Source organism: Chanodichthys erythropterus, chromosome 5 (genome assembly GCF_024489055.1).
Source record: "Chanodichthys erythropterus isolate Z2021 chromosome 5, ASM2448905v1, whole genome shotgun sequence".
Taxonomy (NCBI): Eukaryota; Metazoa; Chordata; class Actinopteri; order Cypriniformes; family Xenocyprididae; genus Chanodichthys; species Chanodichthys erythropterus.
This window is the reverse complement of record NC_090225.1, coordinates 33824687-33846666: the sequence shown is the minus strand read 5'-3', so window position 1 is coordinate 33846666 and position 21980 is coordinate 33824687. Positions and strand designations below refer to the sequence as shown.

Below are 21980 nucleotides of genomic sequence, written 5' to 3'. Positions count from 1 at the left end.
ACGGGTCATGTGACATTCCAGGAACTAACAGGCTTCCAGAGATCGCTTTAACTTCCAGATAAATAAAGCCAAAAAAACTGTAAATTATTTTAAAGCCTTAAATCTATTCTGTAAATAATTTGTAATGTCAATACTTATTTATACATGTGGCATTTTTTGCTACTTTCTCTTTTTTTGCTCTTTTTTTCATAACATTTAACTTGATGTATATATAATGTAAAATATGTTATTGCCCTTGTACGTTTATTGTTCAAACATTGCAATAAAAAACAAAAACATCCAGATAAATACTTTTCAAGACAATAAATACAAGATTGAGATGATGTATACATGTATTGCTTCAGAATTTGCGCCTGAATAGAGCTGGCTCCGTGGCCGTGGCCGCATTAGCGGATAATGAGCTGAATTAAGGGGCGTCTGACATGTTCTTTTCATACAGATTACATAAACACAGAATTTTTGTTTTCGATTTTTGATTTTGACTTACACGATTTAAAACCTGACATTTCAACATTTCTTTAGACATAAGTATTTTTTTTTTGTGATCAGTATTCACTAAGTTACAGTTCATTTTCTGAGAACTATCAGATTGGACTTCCTTCAGAGGGAGACGACGGATCACGAATCATGTTAGTTTTCTTTATTTTACAAAAAGCACAACATTTTGTTTTTACTCTGAGTGTACACAAATAAGAGAAGCTATTCCACAGATTCAAATGGTCTATAACTCTTAATTGTATGTGCAACATTGAAGGAGTATTTTGAGTCTCTTTCACACTGGAAAGAAAAAAAACCGAGGTGGTATCGCCGACGTGACTGCCGACCCGAGGGAGTTAATAAATATCCTTACACATCCAAGCTTTATAATGGCAGTGAATCGGGGTCACTAGGTTGAGCTGAAGAAAGTGCTTCCATCCACATCCATCCATCATAAATATGTGCTCCACACAGCTCCGGGGGGTTAATAAATGCCTTCTGAAGTGAAATGATGTGTTTGTGTAAAAAAATACCCATATTTAAACAAGTTATGAAGTCAAAACTTGAGCTTCCGCCAGACCGCATTCCGTATTCAACGTACAAAGAACGTGTAAAACTCTTGCGGTTCACAAAACTTGTGCTACGTCCTACCCCTATTCAACTTATGTAAAAAGTGTAACTGATGTGACGCCAGTTTACACTTTCTTCGTAACTTGAATATGGAAGGCAGGCTGGCAGAAGCTCGATATTTGACTTCATAACTTGTTTATATATGGATATTTTTTACTCAAGTGCGTCGTTTTGCTTCAGAAGGCCTTTATTAACCCCCCAGAGCTGTGTGGAGCACATAAATATGATGGATGGATGTGAATGAAAGCACTTTCTTTCTTTAGCTCATATTAGTGACCCAAGAGAACTCAATTCAGTACTCGTGCGCTGATTTCTGTCAAACAAGGATAAGCATGTTAAAATTTTATGCATTTCAAAATATACACAATAGGGAGGCATTTACCATCAGTGGAGGAATGAAGAGAACTACGTATTCACTGTGTTTTTCAGTTGTGATTTTATGTTGCATGTAGATATACAATCAGAATCGAACTCTGGTGATCTTTACATGGATCTTTACAAAGTGTTCGTCATGCAGCATGTCAAATCGCGTAAGTACAGAGTTTATTTTGGTGTTTACATTGATTATGAATGAGTTTGAGGTCTTTGCTCCGTGGCTAACGGCTAATGCTACACTGTTGGAGAGATTTATAAAGAATGAAGTTGTGTTTATGCATTATACAGACTGCAAGTGTTTAAAAATGAAAATAGCGAAGGCTCTTGTCTCCGTAAATACAGTAAGAAACGATGGTAACTTGAACCACATTTAACAGTACTTTAGCAACATGCTATTGAAACATTTAGAAAGACAATTTACAAATATCACTAAAAATATCATGTTATCATGGTTCATGTCAGTTATTATTGCTCCGCCATTTTTCGCTGTTCTTTTTGCTTGCTTACCTAGTCTGATGATTCAGCTGTGCAGATCCAGACGTTACTACTGGCTGTCCTTGTGTAATGCCTCGATCATGGGCTGGCATATGCAAATATTGGGGGCATACACCCCGACTGTTACGTAACAGTCAGTGTTATGTTGAGATTCGCCTGTTCTTCGGAGGTCTTTTAAACAAATGAGATTTATATGAGGAAACAATGGAGTTTGAGACTCACTGTATGTCATTTCCATGTACTGAACTCTTGTTATTTAACTATGCCGAGGTAAATTTAATTTTTGAATCTAGGGCACCTGTAAGTAGAAAAGTATATATCAGTAAAAATACTGATCAAACTGATTATCTCTAGCAATAACACACCTTGACAAGCTGCACGGTTTGATGTGTCACTTATGTGTATAGCCTAAAATGACATGAATGATTATTCAAAACCCAGATCCTAAGTATGAGCTATAGAAACATGGATGCTTTCCTTAGCAAACACACTAATTAACCAAAGACACTCTTGACAGACACAATTTAAATTTTTATTGTATTTCTAATTGCAGCAAATGGATTCCGGGTGCATTGGATTGGCTAGAGTTTGATGAGCATGGGCTTTGCCTTGAAAACATAAACTGTGATAGTTTGAACTCACTGAAAGCTTTACAAAAATATTCAAAAACCATGAGAAATGCTTTAATCACACGAAACTGTGCAGGAACCAAATTGAGCGATGTTCTAATGGTGCAAGGTAAATTGTAGCGAGAGTGTGTGAAAGTGCAGTTTATCTGTATGAGCAGCTTTGATCCACTGAACTCACAGATATGAGCCGTATGACTGAATCCCTCACAGTAATCCAGAAAAAGTGCAGCAATCAAAAAATTAAGTTTCGAAAAGCACATGAACAGCTGGCAAAATCAGCCGCGGGGCTCATGAAACAATAACAATAAGCGTTTTCATCCCATTATGTTTTTATTTTGAAATGTTGTGGCTGCTCTGTTTTTCTCCTCTCCTGCTGTTAAAAAACATTTGTGTTTTGCCTGACAGAAATGCACTCCTCTGTCCTTTTCGCACATATATCTTTTGAAATAGAAGCGTTTATCAAACGAACACACATGTACACATTTGACTGATGTGTGCAGAGCATGTTTACATGCTCGCGGAAATGAGCTTTTTGTCCTACTTGACCGTGGACAGAATGATGGATCATTTTTTTGCACTCACGGAAGGTCATTGCAAGCTGTTCTGGTGTGATGCCAGTATGGGATACAGTCTGTGTGATTACAGACCTGTTTCTATATGGAGAAAGATGTCCAGGGTTATGTCGTGTGTACACCAGATTTTTTTTCTTGTGTATTCTTAATCCACTCCATTCATGTATACAAACATATCTCCAGGGCTTTGTGATGGCGCATTTTCTAAACTAAAGAAGAATTGTGTTATACATATCACCTATATCAACTGAGTAACCTACATGAGAAGTGAAGATGACAATTTACAGGGTCACAAAACTCTGTGATCCGCTTCACGACTGAAATAGGCCAAGCTGACGTTTTTAATTCATTGCATGACAGGGAAAGAGAGGAATCAACAAAATCACTTTTGCTGCCTGTCACAGTCTGTTACATAAACTCTTGCAATATCAGTGATCTTTGCTCCTTTAACTTGATTATTTCAGTTTGTCTGTGCTTTGGGGCTTAGAACTCATCATGTGGGAGTTTTATTGGTTTCTAGGAATCTTTACGTGTAATGACACTGATTTCACTCTTGATTTGTGGTCATACCTCATATTCCATATATTTATTATTTTTATTTTATTTTTATTTTTTACGTCATGCACCAATGTGTATTATACAAAATAATTTGCCTTTGATCATGTTGGTTTCTTAATGGATGTATTCATTTATTTAAAAAAAAAAAAACAATGAAAAAAAAAAAAACACTTTTACACCATTTTCGGCAAAGTTTTAATTTAGCAAAGCAGAAAAAGTTTTCTTTTATAAGCAAGTTTTAAAAAATATTTTTCATAGTAAAAACTCTAAATATTAGTATTTTTTCTAAATTAAAATATTCATATTTTTGTAATATACCTTTATATATAATATTATTTTTTAAATAAAATGTTTTATTAAATGTTTTATATACAGTGCACAGCATAAATGAGTACACCCCCTCTGAAACTTCTGAAAGTCAGCAATTACTCAATTACTTAGAAGACACATTAGGGTTCTTTAGAGAGATAATGTTCTAGCAAGTCTGCTTAATCAATTACCAAAGAAGCATGTCAAAATTATTCAGGAAAATAAGATTTTCTTATCAAGGTGATAAAATGTTGTGTAGCAAAAATGAGTACACCCTCCTAAAAGTTACTAAATACAAATTTTCTGGTGTAAGTTTCAACAGGTAAGTATGTTGAACCAAAACATTTAAAGAGAAGTAATTTCTTGACAATTAAAAGTGTTATATAGCCCACTGAATCATTCTCAGACTTAATGCTGACAACAATGGAAGCACTTGGGAGAGAACTGTCAGGAGAATTATTTTTAGCACAAAAGAGGACAATGGTACAAGGGGATTAACAAATCATTGTTTTAAGTGTGAAAATATAACTCAAGTAACACAGAAATTCAAAAACAATGGACTTCTGACAAGGCCCCTGAAATAATCAGGCCTTCATTTTAAGCTTTCATTTAGTGATGAGGGATTTTTTTTGTTAGACAAAGAGCAGGAGACATACTAAGTGAGTAGCTCAAAGCAAAGAAAAAGCTATGAAAAGAGTGACTGTTTATCTCGCAGAGTAAGATGCAGCCTGCAGAAATGACATGCATGGTTGTTGTTCACACTGGAACTACCTACTGTAGCCAAAGCACAATAAAGTCAGTTCCATTTCCAAAGCCCTTATTTACAAAATATAGATTCTGGGAATTAATACTCTGGTCTCATTAGACCAAATCAATCATTTTGGATTTTGTTATGGTGTTGCTAGAGGAGGAGTACAGTGAGAAGTGCCTGGTTCCCACAGTAAAGTTCAGTGGTAGGAAAGCTCTTATATAGGGATGTATGAGTGCTGAAGGTGTGAGGGAGTTGTGCTTATCAATGCTGTCATGAATTCCCACACCACTGTATAATTTAATACACAAACTTGAAACGGAAGATGTTACCCTTTCCTCATTCCCTGCATTGTTGAGCATTTTTTCAACATGACAATGAGGATATGCATTCTCCCAAGGTGAAAAACCTTATATGGACATGTATTGCACTCAATCTTAACACTCTTGAGCGTCTGTGGGGGATTCTGTAGAGCAACACTCCCCATTAAAGATCAGGGCATTTAAGGAGCTCATCATCCAGGGGTTAAACAGGACAGATGTGACAATTTTCCATGAACTTGTACACTCTGTGCCAAGAAGGGTCAGAGCAGTATATTTGGAGGGCATACTCATACTAAGTCCTAGAATATTATACATTTGTTGAATTAAATCAAGGGTGTACTCATTTCTGCAGTCCTTAATTTAAACAAAATTGGCTAATTTACTTATTTTATGGCTATTAATGACATATTTCTCAGTTTTTATTTTGTATATGTTTAATACATTATATTTTTGCCATCTTTCCATAAATTGTATTAGTGATCATAAAGAAAATACATCTTTTGTAACATTTTACTCATTTATGCTGTGCACTGTAATGAACTTTTCCAAATTGTAATAAAATTATAATAAAAGATTAAGAATTGTAGCCTAATCATAAGACCTTTTTTGACTTTGATTTTTTTTTTTTTTTTTTTTTTTTTTTACAATCTTGTGCAACCTTGAAATTTATTCAGAAATAAAAAAAATAGGTCCTCAAGTGTGTAAATTGCATTTTTAATGTTTTTTATTATTATTATTTTTTTATTATTATTAATCTAGATACAATAAAATGAGTGCCATGCCATTGATCCTGTGACATCAAAATACATGTTCTGTATTTAATGTGGACCCTGGTTGTTGAGTGTGCTCAAGGTGTGTAACAATCTTTTCTTTTTCACAGCTCTGTATTCCATCATTCTGTTCTGCGTCTTCCTCTGGATCCCCTTTGTGTACTTCTACTACGAAGAGAAAGATGAAGACAACGTCAACAAGTGCTTGGTAAACCTGACACTCCTTCCTGTCTATTTAGCACACTCATGCACTCTGAAACGAAGCACCTCTTCAGCCTTTCAGGGATAATTCACACACAAAATGAAAAACTAGGTGGGAAAAGAGCTATGCTAAGCTATTTGTAGTCAATAAATAGTGTGTACTATACTAGTATGTAAAGCAAGGCTTGCTGTCTGCGCTTAGAAAAGTTAGCATTAATCAAATCAACAGAAATGCCCTTGAGGTATTGCTAAGTGATATTTGCCTGATTACAGTTATGGCAGTCCATTTATAATAACACCGTGAGTTTACCCAGACTCCATCTGCAAGAGGTTTGACTGCAGTGAGGTGATAAAATGACAAAAAAAACATATACTTCTCCCTATAATGCTGCTCACTTCAAATATCAACATTTTTTTCTCTAAGGAAGTCACAGTGATGTGCAGCATTACATGCTCAGGGTTCTAGAAGATATTTAGAGCTCTTTTCAAACTTTCCACTCCTCCTTCTCCTTTGAAGCAGAAGTGGCTGCGTCCTAAAAACTATTGAGCATCCTACATAGGCAGCCTTTTCATAGCATCATAGGTGCTGTCTGGAAAAGGAGGCAAGATGATTATGGGGAATTTTAGGGGGGGAAAAATCAAAGAAAGCAAGAGAAGCAAGAGAAATTATTATATTATATTATATTATATTATATTATATTATATTATATTATATTATATTATATTATATTATATTATATTATATTATATTATATTATATTATATTATATTATATTATATTATATTATATTGATTGTATACTTTTTACATTTTATAATTGAAAAGTAGCAATAAAATACTTCAGTCTATATTATATAAAAGATTGTATACTTTTTAAATTTATAATTGAAAAGTAGCAATAAAATACTTCAGTCTAATTAAACATGCACTATTTTTGCCAAATATTTGTGTGCTCAATAAAACTTTGTAGTAATTTTACAATGTTAATTACATTTGATTTATGATATTGGCATTGTTAGCTTAACAATAAGCTCACACCAATCTCCATTATTAGTTGAGTCTGAAGCTGCACAAGTTGCTGCCTATGTAGAGTGTTCTGAATTTGTCACTTTTAAGGTTCCTTTTCAGTTGGGACACTGCATTAGCTCAATAGATTTTGGAACAGAGCCACAATGTCTCCATCAGAGAATGAACTAAGGACACTGTGTTCCTGACTGTTAAGTGCCGCAAATATGTAATTATACTCCAGGCCAAAGCTCTTCTCTACATGAAGCATAATTTATCATGGATTGATGACTTGATGAATACAGTTTGATAAGCGTGTTTTTATTCTCTCATTACAGCAAGTGAAAAATGCACTGAAGTATACAATAGGATTTGTGATTGTGTGTTCAGCGCTGCTTCTGATTGGGTAAGTGTGCTTTTGTGAAATTATAGTATTCTGTGTCTGTGTGTGTGTCTGTGTGTGTGTGTGTGTGGAGAGGTCGATGTGAGCTTTATTATATAATTCAGACATTGGGCCCTATTTTAACGATCTAAACGCAAAGTGTAAAGCGCACGGCGCAGGTGCACTCAGGGCGTGTCCAAATCCACTTTTGCTATTTTAACGACGGAAAAACGGTCCGTGCGCCGGGGCGCATTTTTGAAATGAGTTGTCCCTATTCTCTTAATGAGTAATGGGCGTAACGTTCAATGAACCAATCAGAGTGTCATCTCCCATTCCCTTTAAGAGCGAGATGCACTCGCGCCATGGCGGATTGCTATTTACATGGCGGAATTTGTTGGCGGAAAAGCTGAACGCTTTTCAAACGAAGAAACTGATCTGCTCGTGCGCGAAGTTAAAGTGCGCGAGCAGATCATCTACGGGACAAGCAGGATATAACATTATATATATTATATAATTATATATTATATAACATATAACATTATAAAATACACTGACTTATTAAACACACCGATTCAACTGAGGAGTTCAACGAGTGATGTTTTGCTGAAATTACCTGTTAAGTGGCCAGTCAATCTTTCAGTCGTCTGCGTTGGATACAGGCTTTCAAATAGCTCCGCGCGATCAGTCAGTTAATATGTGTGTGTATTGGCAAGATTGTTCAATTAATTAGCCAGTTTCTTTCATCATTATAAGTAGTAATAGGCTGAATTGAAAATAGGTAGCCTAATTCTAATACACGCAATGCCTATTCATCATTACATTTTTATATTTATGTAGCCTACACAATAATATTCTTTTACACTGTAATCCTTTTGTTTTTAATATTTGGCATGTTTGTGTGATGCGTATCCCTGTGTGTAATAAGCAAAGTCAACGCGCACTGTGGACGCGCCCAGAGGTGCAGTTTCTACCAACGCGCTCTAACAAAAAAATATTGCGCCACTGACTTTAGACTTTAGACCAGGTTTGAGTTGGTCTATGGCGCAGTCTATTTTCAGCTCCTTAAAATAGCAATGCGCCGGCAATGCGCCTGAACACACCTCTTTTTTAGACCAGCACACCCATGGGCGCACTAACTAGCGCAAATGCATTTACTAATTCAAGGACGTGGCGCTGAACGGGAAAACGCGAACGGCGCCGGACGCAAACTAGCAAACACACTTGCGCTGCGCCTTGCGTCGCATTGCGCCGGGTGTATTATAGGGCCCATAATCTTCAACCTCCATCGGGTATACAGAATGTTGTGGGAATGTGAAGTATTTTGTTGGACAAAACTGACCAGTATTTGTTACGGTCCATGTAGCTATTATTAGTTTAATATAGCAAGCACAGTGGGCACATCAATGCTGATAATATGACATTTCTGTGATTTCTGCGTCATTTAGAATACAAAGGGCTCCAGTCAGATCATGAATGATTATCAGTCAACTTTGATTGACACGAACAATTTGAAGAATTCTAGATGAGTGAAAAATAAGTCAGATATACGCAGTTCATAAGAGCTCAAATTCTACTGCAGGACATCAAATGTACATTGAAGTCAACATGAACTTAAAATTGAGCCTATTTACTTTCTTAATGCAGAATCCTGGTGTTATTGTGTATGATTCCTCAGTGTGGGTTATTACAAAATTTATTACACGGCTCTGTGAGATACCTGATTCTGATTGGTCAATCACGCCATCCAGTATGTTATGTTATCCCCCGATAACAACCGGTAAAAACTGATAAAATAGGCTCATTCTGGTAACTGTCACTGAAGTTGGTGCTTTACACATGCTCGGACCTTTTTTTCCTTGTGTACGTTTTGCGTTTGGTGAGCTAATGAAATATTAAAACTCATCAATATTTTGTGTACTGTTATTTAATTATGTCATCCGGTATCACGGATTCAATCTCTCGTTTCATACAAACGCAGCTGCTGCCATTTTGTGATGATTGTTTTGTACACTAATGGATTATAAGTTAACAAACAAGTAAGATTTTAAGATACCTCAGATCATGTCTTATCCCCATTATTATTTATGTGGCAAAAAGATGTGTAATAAGTGGTATGACAGTACCGTATCCCTTAAACGTCCATCTAGTTTGAACTTGCCGCTTGCTAGCAACTGCTTTCTTTGTGAACGTCAATATTTTTTGTCTAATTATTTACTTATGTGGCAAGTAGCCATGTAATAAGTGAGTGATAACCATTCGCTTCGCATCGGGGTCCTGATCATCACTCTATCAGGGTTTATTCTGTGATAACAACCGGCTGGATGTATATCGCTTACTTGGTCTTTGTAATCTTTGTAGTCTTTTCATTCTCCACTTCCGATACTTCTGACGTTACAAATCCCCTTATTTTCAACCCCCTTTTAACTAAAGTTTTTTTTAAGTACTACTTTTTTCATAAAGTATGCATTAAATTGATAAACAGTGACAGTAATGAAATTTATAATACTACAAAAAAATTCTATTTCAATAAATTCTGCTTTTTGAAGTTTCTATTTAGCACAAAATATAAGAATAAACTCAAAAGGCAAAATCTAATTATCTAGCATCTTTAAACCTGAAGATTGTAAAGACCTTGGACATTTTTTTTGTCACGCCATGTAACAATTTCTTATCCAATGGTTAACTGAACTAAAACCCACTGTGCAGTCTAAATGTGTACAGATACATGGTGTAGCTTTGTCCCATTTAACCTCGAGTTTATACTTTTTGTTCTCAGCAGTGCTCGTGCAGCATAAACATAATGGATTTTCTTTGCCGCTGCAAGAATAACACGTCTGCTCACCAGGTCATATAATTTAATGTGCTCTCAACCATTAAATAGTGTTCCTGTGGGGCAGGATACCTTCATCACACCTTCATGTCGTATAGACCCAGTGGGATGGGTTACTTTGATCGTAGAATGGGAAGAGGGACATGCCGTGGACCAAATTTAAAAGTGGGGATGGCACTTCGGACAGAAGCAATTTGGTGTTCATTTTACCTTTTGAACCAATGCAGTGTTTTACCAGGAGTATTGTGTCTCAGGGATCCTGATGGGGAGGACATGATGGCTTTTTCCATCGTCTTTTTTCTCAGGGTGAGACGCAAAGTTCCTGTGTTTGTGATTGTTCATTTGGAGAGTGACTTCTTTTTGTTTGGCTGTTTTGATTGGTCTGCGCTAAGGATGAGACTTAATAAATGGAGAGCTGACCCTTCCCACCCTCTGCAGTCCAATTCACTCTCTCACACCGGTAGAGATGTCTCGAGAGCTCTAAGTGCACTCTATCAATGCCATACTTGGTCTAAACTCTAGACACATGGGCCCTGTCCCAAATGGACATCTCCATGTGGACCTGCAGTCACGTGGCCGCCTTTGGTGTGTGTCTGTTAAGTCCATTAGACCGTAGAGCGTCCTATTTGTCATTTTATGTTTCAAAAAGGTGCTCATAACACATTACTTTTCATAAAAAGTAACTATGTAATGCAATTTTTAAATTTTTTAGGGAGTAAGGCAATAAAGTAACTTTCCCCAACACTGGTCATGTCATTCCAGACTCCTAAGATGTTTTTAATGAATCCTCTGAGGTTTCTGTTCCTCTATTGAAAGTTCATGCAACCAAAATTTTGAAGATCTAAAAAGGTCATAAGGCATCCTAAAAGTAATCCTTATGAATCGAGATACATTCACTTTATATGATGAGCAGATTTCTGTATGTGCTTTCATCATAAAAAGTAAAATAATAAAGTCAAATAACCCCCTAAATTAAATATAATTCATATATTCATATAAAGGGATCATATCTCTTCACAAGACTTGATTGATTGATATGGATTATTTTTAAGAGTCCTTTATGATCTTTTTGGATCTTCAAAGGTTTGATTGCATGGACTTCAGGGACATAAACAAGGTTTCATTACAAGTATTGTAATTTGTGTTGCGAAGATGAATGGAAGACTTGCGGGTTTAGACTTTGGAGCGACATGAGAGTGAGTAAATGACTGAATTTTCAAGAAACAACGGGGAAAGGGGATACAGAGGTCATATATGTGTTAAGTCTTTGAGCTTGTGAACCTTTGCATAAACCCTCACAAAGTCCTTGGTCAATTTATGAAACTGCATCCTGCTGTATGTACAGTTTACAACATAATTTACTGACACCCCTAAAAAATGACATTTTCATGCATGACGCAGCTTTTCTGAAGTGACGCGTCAATTGAACTCACTCAGATAATGCCAGTGATGCTGATTAATGTGGCTGCATTTAAAATGAAAGTGACCCTATATTTGCAGCCATTTGCATCTGTTGTGATTTGATTGTCATTGCCATTGGATTTTAACAGTAGGTATTATGTGTGTTCTTTAGGGCTGCATGATTGTTGTGTCATATATTTTGATTGCATTTTGAACTGCAATACGGTAAACATTTAACATCTTATATTGCTGCTTGAATATCCAGATAAACATTGAAATAGCATGAATAGACACAATGAATGGGAATGAAAATATAATATAAATGTATTGTTATTAGAAAAATGTTATAATGTAATTGTAATTATAGTGTGCACATGCTGTTTTATTATTATTATTTCTAATAAAATGTATTATAAATACCTAATAATAATTAACACCATGTGCACACTTTTTATATACACCGATCAGACATAACATTATGACCACCTACCTAATATTTTGTTGGTCCCCCTTTTGCTGCTAAAACAGCCCTGACCATTCGAGGCATGGACTACCTAGACCCCTGAAGGTGTGCTGTGGTATCTGACTCCAAGATGTTAGCAGCAGATCCTTTTAAGTCCTGTAAGTTGTGAGGTGGAACCTCCATGGATCTGACTTGTTTGTTCAGCACATCCCACAGATGCTTGATTGGATTGAGATCTGGGGAATTTGGAGGCCAAGTCAACACCACAAACTCGTTGTTGTGCTCCTCAAACCATTCCTGAATAATTTTTGCTTTGTGTCAGGGCACATTATCCTGCTGAAAGAGGCCACAGCCACCAGGGAATACCGTTTCCATGAAAGAGTGTACATGGTCTGCAACAATGCTTAGGTAGATGGTACGTGTCAAAGTAACGTCCACAAGGTTTCCCAGCAGAACATTGCCCAAAGCATCACAATTCCTCTGTCGGCTTGTCTTCTTCCCATAGTGCATCCTGGTGCCACGTGTTCCCCAGGTAAGCGATGCACACGCACCTGGCCATCCATGTGATGTAAAAGAAAACGTGATTCATCAGACCAGGCCACCTTCTTCCATTGCCCCATGGTCCTGATGCACACTGTTGGTGCTTTCGTCGGTGGACAGGATCATGGGCACTCTGACTGGTCTACAGCTATGCAGCTCCATACGCAACAAACAGTGATGCACTGTGTATTCTGACACCTTTCTATCAGAACCAGCATTCACTTCTTGAGCAATTTGAGCTACAGTAATTCGTCTGTTGGATCGGACCACACGTGCATCAATGAGCCTTGGCCGCCCATGACCCTGTCGCCGGTTCACCACTGTTCCTTCCTTGGACCACTTTTGATAGATACTGAACGCTGCAAACCAGGAACACCCCACAAGAGCTGCAGTTTTGGAGATGCTCTGACCCAGTCGTCTAGCCATCACAATTTGACCCTTGTTAAACTTTTAACACATCAACTTTAAGGACAAAATGTTCACTTGCTGCCTAATATATCCCACCCACTAACAGGTGCTGTGATGAAGAGATAATCAGTGCTATTCACTTCACCTTTCAGTGTTCTTAATGTTATGCCGGATCGGTGTGTGTGCTTTTGTTTATATTACAATGTGGGGACCAAATGTCCCCACGATGTAATATAAACCTGAGTTCACCTACATCGTGGGGACCAGCCACCAGTCCCCACAATGTAAATTAATTAATAAAAATACTAAATGATGTTTTTGTGAGAAAATAAAGGTGTGCACAGTTTCCTGTGATGGTTAGGTTTAGGGTTAGGGGTAGGGTAGGGGGATAGAAAGTACGGTTTGTACAGTATAAAATGCATTACGGCCTATGGAAAGTCCCAACAATTCACAAAAACAAACGTGTGTGTGTGTGTGTGTGTGTGTGTGTGTGTGTGTGTGTGTGTGTGTGTGTGTGTGTGTGTGTGTGTGTGTGTGTGTGTGTGTGTGTGTGTGTATTTATTATTATTATTTTATTCAGAAGTGCCAGGCAGTCATTTTTTTGCCTCTTTGATTTGCAGATTTGTAAATTAACATGGTGTATCCGCACCAATATTTATTTAAAATAAGCAGTGATTAGGCAAAAAAGTCATATATTAGGTATAATTGATTGGCATATAAATTATAGTTGATACAAACTAAAACAGAAACTTATGGTTAAAAAACATGGGATTTTTTTTTTTTTTTTTTTTCCCAGAGCAACTGTAGCCTGATGTACTTGCTTATGCAATCTCATTTATAAGTGATATTCTCCTCACTGGAGATGACTCGCTTTCTTAGTGTTGCAGGTATTTGCTCAGAATGTGAGTTCTCAGTTGCATTCAAAGCTTGTGGCGATACATCACATGAGCTGAGTACATGGATCTCTACCTGATATTTCACAGTAAGCACACTCGTGTCATCAGCCAGTTATAAATATACATGCGTATATAAGATAATTTACCTTTTGGGTAAAGGTACACTAAGTAACCACTTACATGTGCTGTATTTAATTTTTTTTTGACTCTACTAAAGCATGATAATGCCATAATATGTTTGCAGAGATTTAGGAAGCATGCTAAGTTGATATACAATGCAACAGCCAGTTATTCTTCTTTAAAAATGTGCGTTCACTGTCAGAGTGTCTTTTTTTGTTTTTGTTTTGGTTTGTGCAATCCCGCCCACTGCCATTTTACCCAATAGTATTTCCACACCCCTGGTTGCAAGTTGGCGGAAAACCCAACAATGGAAGCCAGCCAAAGAAATGGGTTAGAGATCACAAATTCTACCTGACCTAAGCCTAAAACCATCGCAAACGTATACATCAGCTGGTGAACTTACAGTGTAGGACTTGTCAGTTTCAGGACTGTTCTCAATCTGGCAACCCGCATGAGCATAGAGTCTGAGCAGGAGTTGGCAGGCAAAAAAAAAAAAAAAAAACCCTCTCCAATATCTTGAATTTGTAATGCAGTACCCAGTTCAGCAACTAGTTGTCAATATCTTATAATGCACATTTAAAGCTTTATAATACATTTTCACACTACGCATTCTTAATGCTTTGTTTTCGTGATAAATTGTGTATTTTATTGATAATTTGAAATTAAACTTTCATTGGATATGCCCCCATAACTTAAAAGCTAACCCATAAAAACAGATATTTTAGAAACCAAAATATATTTGAAATCATATATTCATGTTTTCATATTACTCAATTATATTTGATTTGATTGTTTGATGTACATTTGATTGAAGAGTCTGTTTGCTTTATGACCAAATTAAGTTTCAGTGTGTATGTGCCACTGTATCAAACACATAAAATTTTTTTTTTTTTTTTTTACATTACTACTGTTTTTATTTTTGATCAAATAAATCAGCCCAAAACTTTTGAACAGTAGTGTATAAATGATAACATTATTATTGATAAGTATGTACCTCTTTTTCAGAACGTTTGTTCCCTTGGAATCTCCACCCAACCAGAACTCCACACATTGGCAGAAGGTGCAGTATCTGTTCGAGGAGCTGGGCAGTAGCCGTAAGTACCGTAAAGGCCTTTTTAAATGAAATTGCAGCTCAGTTTTACTGACACTTGCAAAGAAAACGGCAAAAAGGGCTTTATTGAAGCCTTCCAGGGCCACAACACCAAACCGACAGGTGCTTTTTAGAGAGCGACGGATGCTGCCGAGCCACGAGCAGAGGTGATGTGTGGGTTTGGCAGCATTGACATTTAGCCTCGTCAATGTCAACAGACCTCATTGTGCTACCTAAATTTGCTGTCTTGAAAAAAAGAAAATGCTTTTGACGTGTCAATCAAGGCTTCCATTTGAAGCATGGGTGGCAGGCCCGTGTTTGTGCCTGCACTTATATATATGTGATTCTGTGTGTAATATCAACCTCTTTTTTTCTCCCTTCATGCATACTTTATGGTTATTATTGATAAATAAGATGCAAAATTTATGGGCGGAAAGTATTTAAATGAATCAGGCAAGGTGATTTACTAAGGTTTGCGCTAGTCAATTTACTGGTATTTGCGGCATTATTTACTGCCCAAATAAAGCATGTCTTAAACTAGATGCTAATTTGCACTGCTCTTGGATTGAGTTGGTCATTATGGAAATGATCCGGCTGTGTCTTTGTTTATTTAATGTACACGTCATCAGTAAATCATGCATAGAACTTTCCACTCCAGTCGGCGCTTTTTGGAATTGCGCTCACGCAAATTTGCCCTGTTTAGTATATTTGAATCTAAAAATTAAACTTTTTTCAGCTATTTGCCAAGGTGTCATTTCTCATTTTCATTTAGTTTTACTAAAATAACTAAAACTGAATCAAAAAAAAAAAAAAAAAAAAAATTATGAAAACAAAATTAATAAAACTGTTACAATCAAAACAGAAAAAAAACTTATTTTTTATTTATATAAAAATAAATACAAAATCAAAATAGTAATAAAAACTACAATAGAATGTTACTTAAATAACTGAAATAACATGGCCGCTTTCACGCTGGTGAGCCCGAGGGATCATCACTTTTCACATTTTTATTTCATATTTTTCACATTTCTCTTCTAGCAAAGGGAAAAGATTCTGTGGAAAGTCAGCCTCAATATTAGTGTCCATATTTGAGTGTTTTTGTGTCAGTGTTCTCCAGAGCCTTTCCTTCAATCTTATCATATTCTAAAGGCTCATTTGAAGGTCACGAGTCACACATCTTTTTCCTCCCAGTACAAGTCATTTTTTGTGCCAAGGTTTGTTTTGCTCCGAGAAAGCAAGTGTGAGTTGCCAACATCATGGTGTTCCTTCAGAGAAGTTACCTTGTTAGGTTGGATCGTGACTTTTGCTTCACTCTCCCTTGAAGACCCTCAAGCTGGCAGGAGTGGAGCCACTAAAGAACACAACCTAATCCAATAATAGCCTGGAGTAAGTCTGTGACTCTTTGAGACAATGTCTGATTCCTCTGAGGGGGTCTTAGAGCTGTCATTGCCTCTTCCCAGCAGCCCTGGCCTAATGAATAAAAATCAAGCAAAAAAGTCTTGGTGGAAGGAACATCAGAAAAAAGCCTCTGTTGAAACAGGCTTGTTTGTCAAAATCTGCAGCAGAGCTTGAGGTTGACGGTCATGGTACCCTGCTCCTCACCCCCACTCCACATCTGAAATTAATAACCAGACCCTGTGTGCTAGATAAAGCAGGGTTATGATGTCCCTGAGAAGCCTCAGCTGCTGAAGAAGCACCTTGACCCAAGGCAAGACAAGCTGACAAATTCAACCCAGCGTCAAAATGTAGATAAGACATCAGGCATAAAATGTAATAAACTGAATAATCTGAATGCAATAACCAATTCCCCATTAGCAGGTAAGACTCAGACGAAAGAGCGAGGGAGCGTGCAGAAGGGTAGACAGCTGGAGATCTGATCTTATCACAGACATAAGCTCAGAAAAAGTTTACACTTAATTTTGCAGCAGAGGCCCGGACCCAGAATCCAGTAAGACAGCTCTTGTTCTCTGATTTACCTTCCTGCTGAGCCCAATACGTTTCACAGAGAGTCACATTTCAAATTGGAGCTAGCGTGACGTAGTGTGACGTGGAGGCATCCGGCGTCAGCTACGCAGAATCTAATCTGGGTTTGATGACATAATTTTTCATACATAGTCTGCAATATTAGCCAGAATAGCAAAGAAAAAAAATCCTGTATCTAGATTGTAAGGGTGTTTACACATTGCAAGGTGTTAGATCTGTTTTAAAGGTGTGGAAAGTGGCAGGTTATATATTGTTAATCGGTGTATTGGATATTGTGCATGCTCATTTCCTTCTGTTTTTAAATGTAGATTACTTTTGCAGTATCTAACTATCTTTGAAAACACTGAATAATAACACATTTTAAAATGAATATCCATTTTTCATATTGAACATTATAAAGATGTGATGGAGCATTTAATTGATAGATTTTATTTTTTTATTTATTTTTTTTTTCATCTTAATGGCTATAACATGAATAGAATTATTTTACGTATTGATTACCTTTGCAGTCATATAACTTTTATTTTGCATTGAGTTCATCTTTAAACACTAGTAATTTAATAACACTTAAATGTAATCTTTAGCAGTTCTTAAAATTGGTCTCCATTTTTCATACTGTACATTATAACGCTGTAATACATAAATTAACTTGTAGCTTTTAAATGATTGAATTTTAGACTAAATTGCATTTAGTAATTGCATATATATATATATATTATAGATTCTGTATGAAGGAATGGTCTCTGATCTCTTGTCAGGTGTTCTCCAAACTCATCAGGCATTATAGAAGAAGAGTCAGAGCTGTTTTATTGGGAAAAGGACATTGCAGTAATTGGGTGCAAATAATTGTGGCCAACATGAACTAGAGAAAAAAACATTTATTTCATAATGAGCTTTTCCTATTTACCTTCGGTGAAAGGTTATAATTTTGTGAATTTATTGAATGAAAGATCAAAAAGATAAACAATGCAGATTTATTTTCACAGCCGCCTTGGATCATATTTACTAAGGGTGCCAATATTTGTGGAGGACACCGTGTATATATGTGTGTATATAATATATATATATAAAATATTGTTTGTTTTTTCTCTATTGGGTGATAACTAGGGTTGGGTATGCTTTAAATTTTAACGATTCCAATTCTGCTTATGTGCTAATTCTGTGTGCAAAAACAAAACAAAAATAAAGACTTTATTCAACAATAACACAGAACATGGAAATGCTGTACTGTGTCTACAACATGAACAGTATAGGAGAATGACAGGAAAGAGAAGAAATTGTTGAATAAAGTCATTATTTTTGTTTTGTTTTTGCACACAAAAAGTATTCTCGTCACTTCAAAGCATTAAGGTTGAACCACTGTAGACATGTGGACTCTTTTAACAATGTCTTTACTACCTTTCTCGACCTTGAATGTGGTAATTTCATTGTTTTCTATGGGGGATCAGAAACCTCTCAGATTTCATCAAAGATATCTTAATTTGTCTTGCGAAGGGGGTTTGGAACAACATGAGGGTGAGTAATTAATAACAGAAATTCCATTTTTGGGCCTAACCCTTTGTTTTCAATTCCGGAATTCCAACCCTAGAACTTGAATATTATTATTGATATATTGGTGCCTTGCTTTTTTCTCTGTGCAAGAATTTTACATATGTAAACATATGTACATATGTTACATATTTTATATATAGATCTAGCATATGGCTATGCTCAAAACTTTTTAAAAATACACTTCAAATAAGATTAAGAAAAAGAAAATCGTAGTGGTTTGCTCCACTTTTGTTTGACAATATTTCTATCAATAATTGTTTGGGAGCAGCGCGTTCTCTCTTTTTCAGTAATCCAGAATCCAGTGAGTGAGCTAGCTTAAGCAGGCTGCTTTCCATCTCCATGAGGTTATCATAGCAAGCTCATGTTGTGAATACCCCAGCTAAGAGCTCTTTAATATACACTTCTCAGTGGCAGTAGTCTCCTTCGTGCACATAAGCCCGAGGTGCTCCGTGCATGTCGAGATAAGGGCCTCCACTCTCTCCGAGTGCCGAGGAATCAGGCGCTAGAGCAGCTGTAGAGCCGCCGCAGATAATAAACAATATATTCTCTGTCCAATCCCTTAGAAAGTCTTCCGGGGAAGCGACAGAAAACGCAGGTCCCCCTGCATTGTGAGGAGTTCATAAACAGAGCCGCTTTCCGTACCAAACACGAACGCCATTGTCTCCGGCATCGCGCCTTCGCCACTTAACAAAAGCAGGGACATCACAAAGGGAAACACCTATTCAGATGTAAATGCTCATTTCAGCCATCAGACATCAAAGCGTCTCTTCTTTTTATATTCTTCCGTTTGCTACATTAGGAAGCAGGAGCGTAATCATCTTCATTTCTTCTCGTCGGCTTTTGTGTCTTGGGGCTTTTTGTGTATGGAACATTGTGGGTGGCACAGCAAACAGTTCTCAGACTTCATGTGGTTCAACAAAATGGAAAGAAGTCATTTTGTGAGTGATGTAAAGCAGTTCCTGAGGAAAATAAACAGAGAACAGTAGGTTGCATTCAATTGAGGTAGGCTGCAGGCAGAAGGGGGCTTTCTGGACTCAGGGCTGCCAGGATGCTGTGTTTTGCTCCGCTGGGCCATAGCGCAGAACCAGAGGAAAAGGGGAATAGCGCGGATTTGTGAGTGTTCAACTCTCTCGCTCCCTGTGACAGGTGGGATCCTAACAGGAAGTATGGTGGCGGTCACTTCCCATAAATCTGCCTCAGCTGGCTTCAGATCTGACAGCTGGCATCATGCCCTCTCCTCTTTTCATTCATTTTACTCTCTCTGTCTGTATTTTGAGAACTGATGATTCACAAGATGTTAAATGTAGTTTGTTACTAAGATCATACTATTTGTTTTGAATAAGAGCAGTCAAGCCATTTATAACAAAAATACAGGTGTGTGCCTGATAATTGACGGTAATATCATGAAAGAGCAGAAAGATGGCGCTGTTTTGTTGTTATTTCATTGAGTTTCCGGTGAGTCTGGTAGGCTAGTCTTTACCTGTGGTCTTTACACCAGTGGTCTCAAACACAGTTCCTGGAGGGCCACAAGCCCTGCAGAGTTTAGCTCCAACCAGCTCCAACTCACACCTGCTTGGGAGTTTCTAGTAATCCTGAAGACCGTGATTAGCTGGATCAGGTTTGTTTGATTAGGGTTGGAGCAAAACTGTGCAGAGCTCTGTGGCCCTCCAGGAATTGAGTTTGAGACCAGTACTTTACACGGTTTCTTTTACAGCACACATTAATATTCAGCACGTAACCAAATAAGTTTGAACAACGACCGTCACAGACAAATTGCTTGTGATGCTTTTCAGAATAATTCAAATTGTTTTATTTTACATTTTATTATTTTTGATATTTTTTCCCCTAGTTTTAGTTTCTATTACTTGAACACTTGACAATTCAAAACTTAAAGCCTTACTTTTTTATTTGTTGCATTTTTTTGTCATTTGTTTTATTCTTTTCTATTGCAGATTACATGTTTAAATGTATACATTTTTAATTTTATAAAATAATACAATTTTTATATACTTTTTTATACATATTTGCACATTTTTACTGGTATTGATATCGACTACTAAAAAAAATATTAAATAACTTTACTGAATGTCCTTTATATTTTCAACATGTCATTGTGTCTATTTAAATTTAGAGGGCAAAAACTTTGCTGACCTTTCAGTAACTATGTCAGAGTAAGAGCAGGTTGAGAGAAATGATAGTGAGAGAAGATGAGGTGCATTGAGAAATTTCCCTGGGGGCAAGAACTGCTCTGAATATTTGGCGTATGACCAAAACTTAACAGAGCTCTGCATTTGGCCCATGTCATAAATAAATTTCCCCTCTGTCTTGCAGGTGGCCTGGCCGCCCTGTCGTTCTCCATCAGCTCGCTCACCTTGATTGGCATGCTGGCAGTGATCACATACACGGTGAGTGGCCAACAGAGAACTGGTAATGGTGGGTGGTTACTTGTGCCCCATCGATTTGCATACGCTTACGAGAGTTGTGCGGAGAGACTGCTCAGCACTGTCATAGGAAAGCACTTTTAGACATAAAATCGATGTTTCTGTCCACAATATAATTGTCATCACAATTTCATTCTGTTTGTATCTTATTTTATCTTTTTTCTGTAGCACTAATGTCACCAAACTGAAAAATTGCAAAAAATCCCCCAAAACTGCTTAATTTGTAATAGGTTGAATAAACAGATAGTCCCTTCCCAAACTCACGACATTGGTTGCACCAATGTTGCTATGTCAGCTTGATTGGGAAGCTCAAACAAACAGCAATGTTTTAACAATGTAATGAAAACAACACTGATTACTGCGTTTATAGGTGTGAAAAGAATACTTCTGCTGAAGTGGTTGTTGGCCTAACTTTGATGGTGGAGTCCAGATAGGTCTTCTCGTGTAGGTTTCTGGTATGACAGAAACGCCGCCTGTCTTTGATTGTAGTCATCCTGGATGATGAAGCGGCCCCTCAACATTAGAAATGTTTTGTGATTCTTGCGTTTTGGCCTGCAATCGCTCAAAATGACATGCTGTCATTTCTCACCGATGTGTGTGGACGTGTGCCTGAGATGTCGGTGTGATGTATATGCCCTGTTATCTCTCTCCTATTTATATATCTGAGCCTGAAGGCCATTAATAAACGTCCGTATTCTGATTCCTTCAGCATACTGTAGCTGTTCTATTCGGATAAGATAAATTGATTGTACTGTAACACTTGTTAATGTCATCCATTTTTCA

At 37.0% G+C, this 21980-nt stretch overlaps 1 protein-coding gene across 1 annotated transcript in view; it reads left to right on the top strand.

Annotated features, from left to right (window-relative positions):
- lmbrd1 (LMBR1 domain containing 1) overlaps positions 1-21980 on the top strand; it is a 119074-nt gene that overhangs the window by 31667 nt on the left and 65427 nt on the right. Inside the window, exons 4-7 of the mRNA XM_067385509.1 lie at positions 5997-6094; positions 7431-7498; positions 15138-15226; positions 21088-21161. Coding sequence (XP_067241610.1) covers positions 5997-6094; positions 7431-7498; positions 15138-15226; positions 21088-21161 — 329 coding nt within the window. The remainder of the gene's footprint in view (positions 1-5996; positions 6095-7430; positions 7499-15137; positions 15227-21087; positions 21162-21980) is intronic.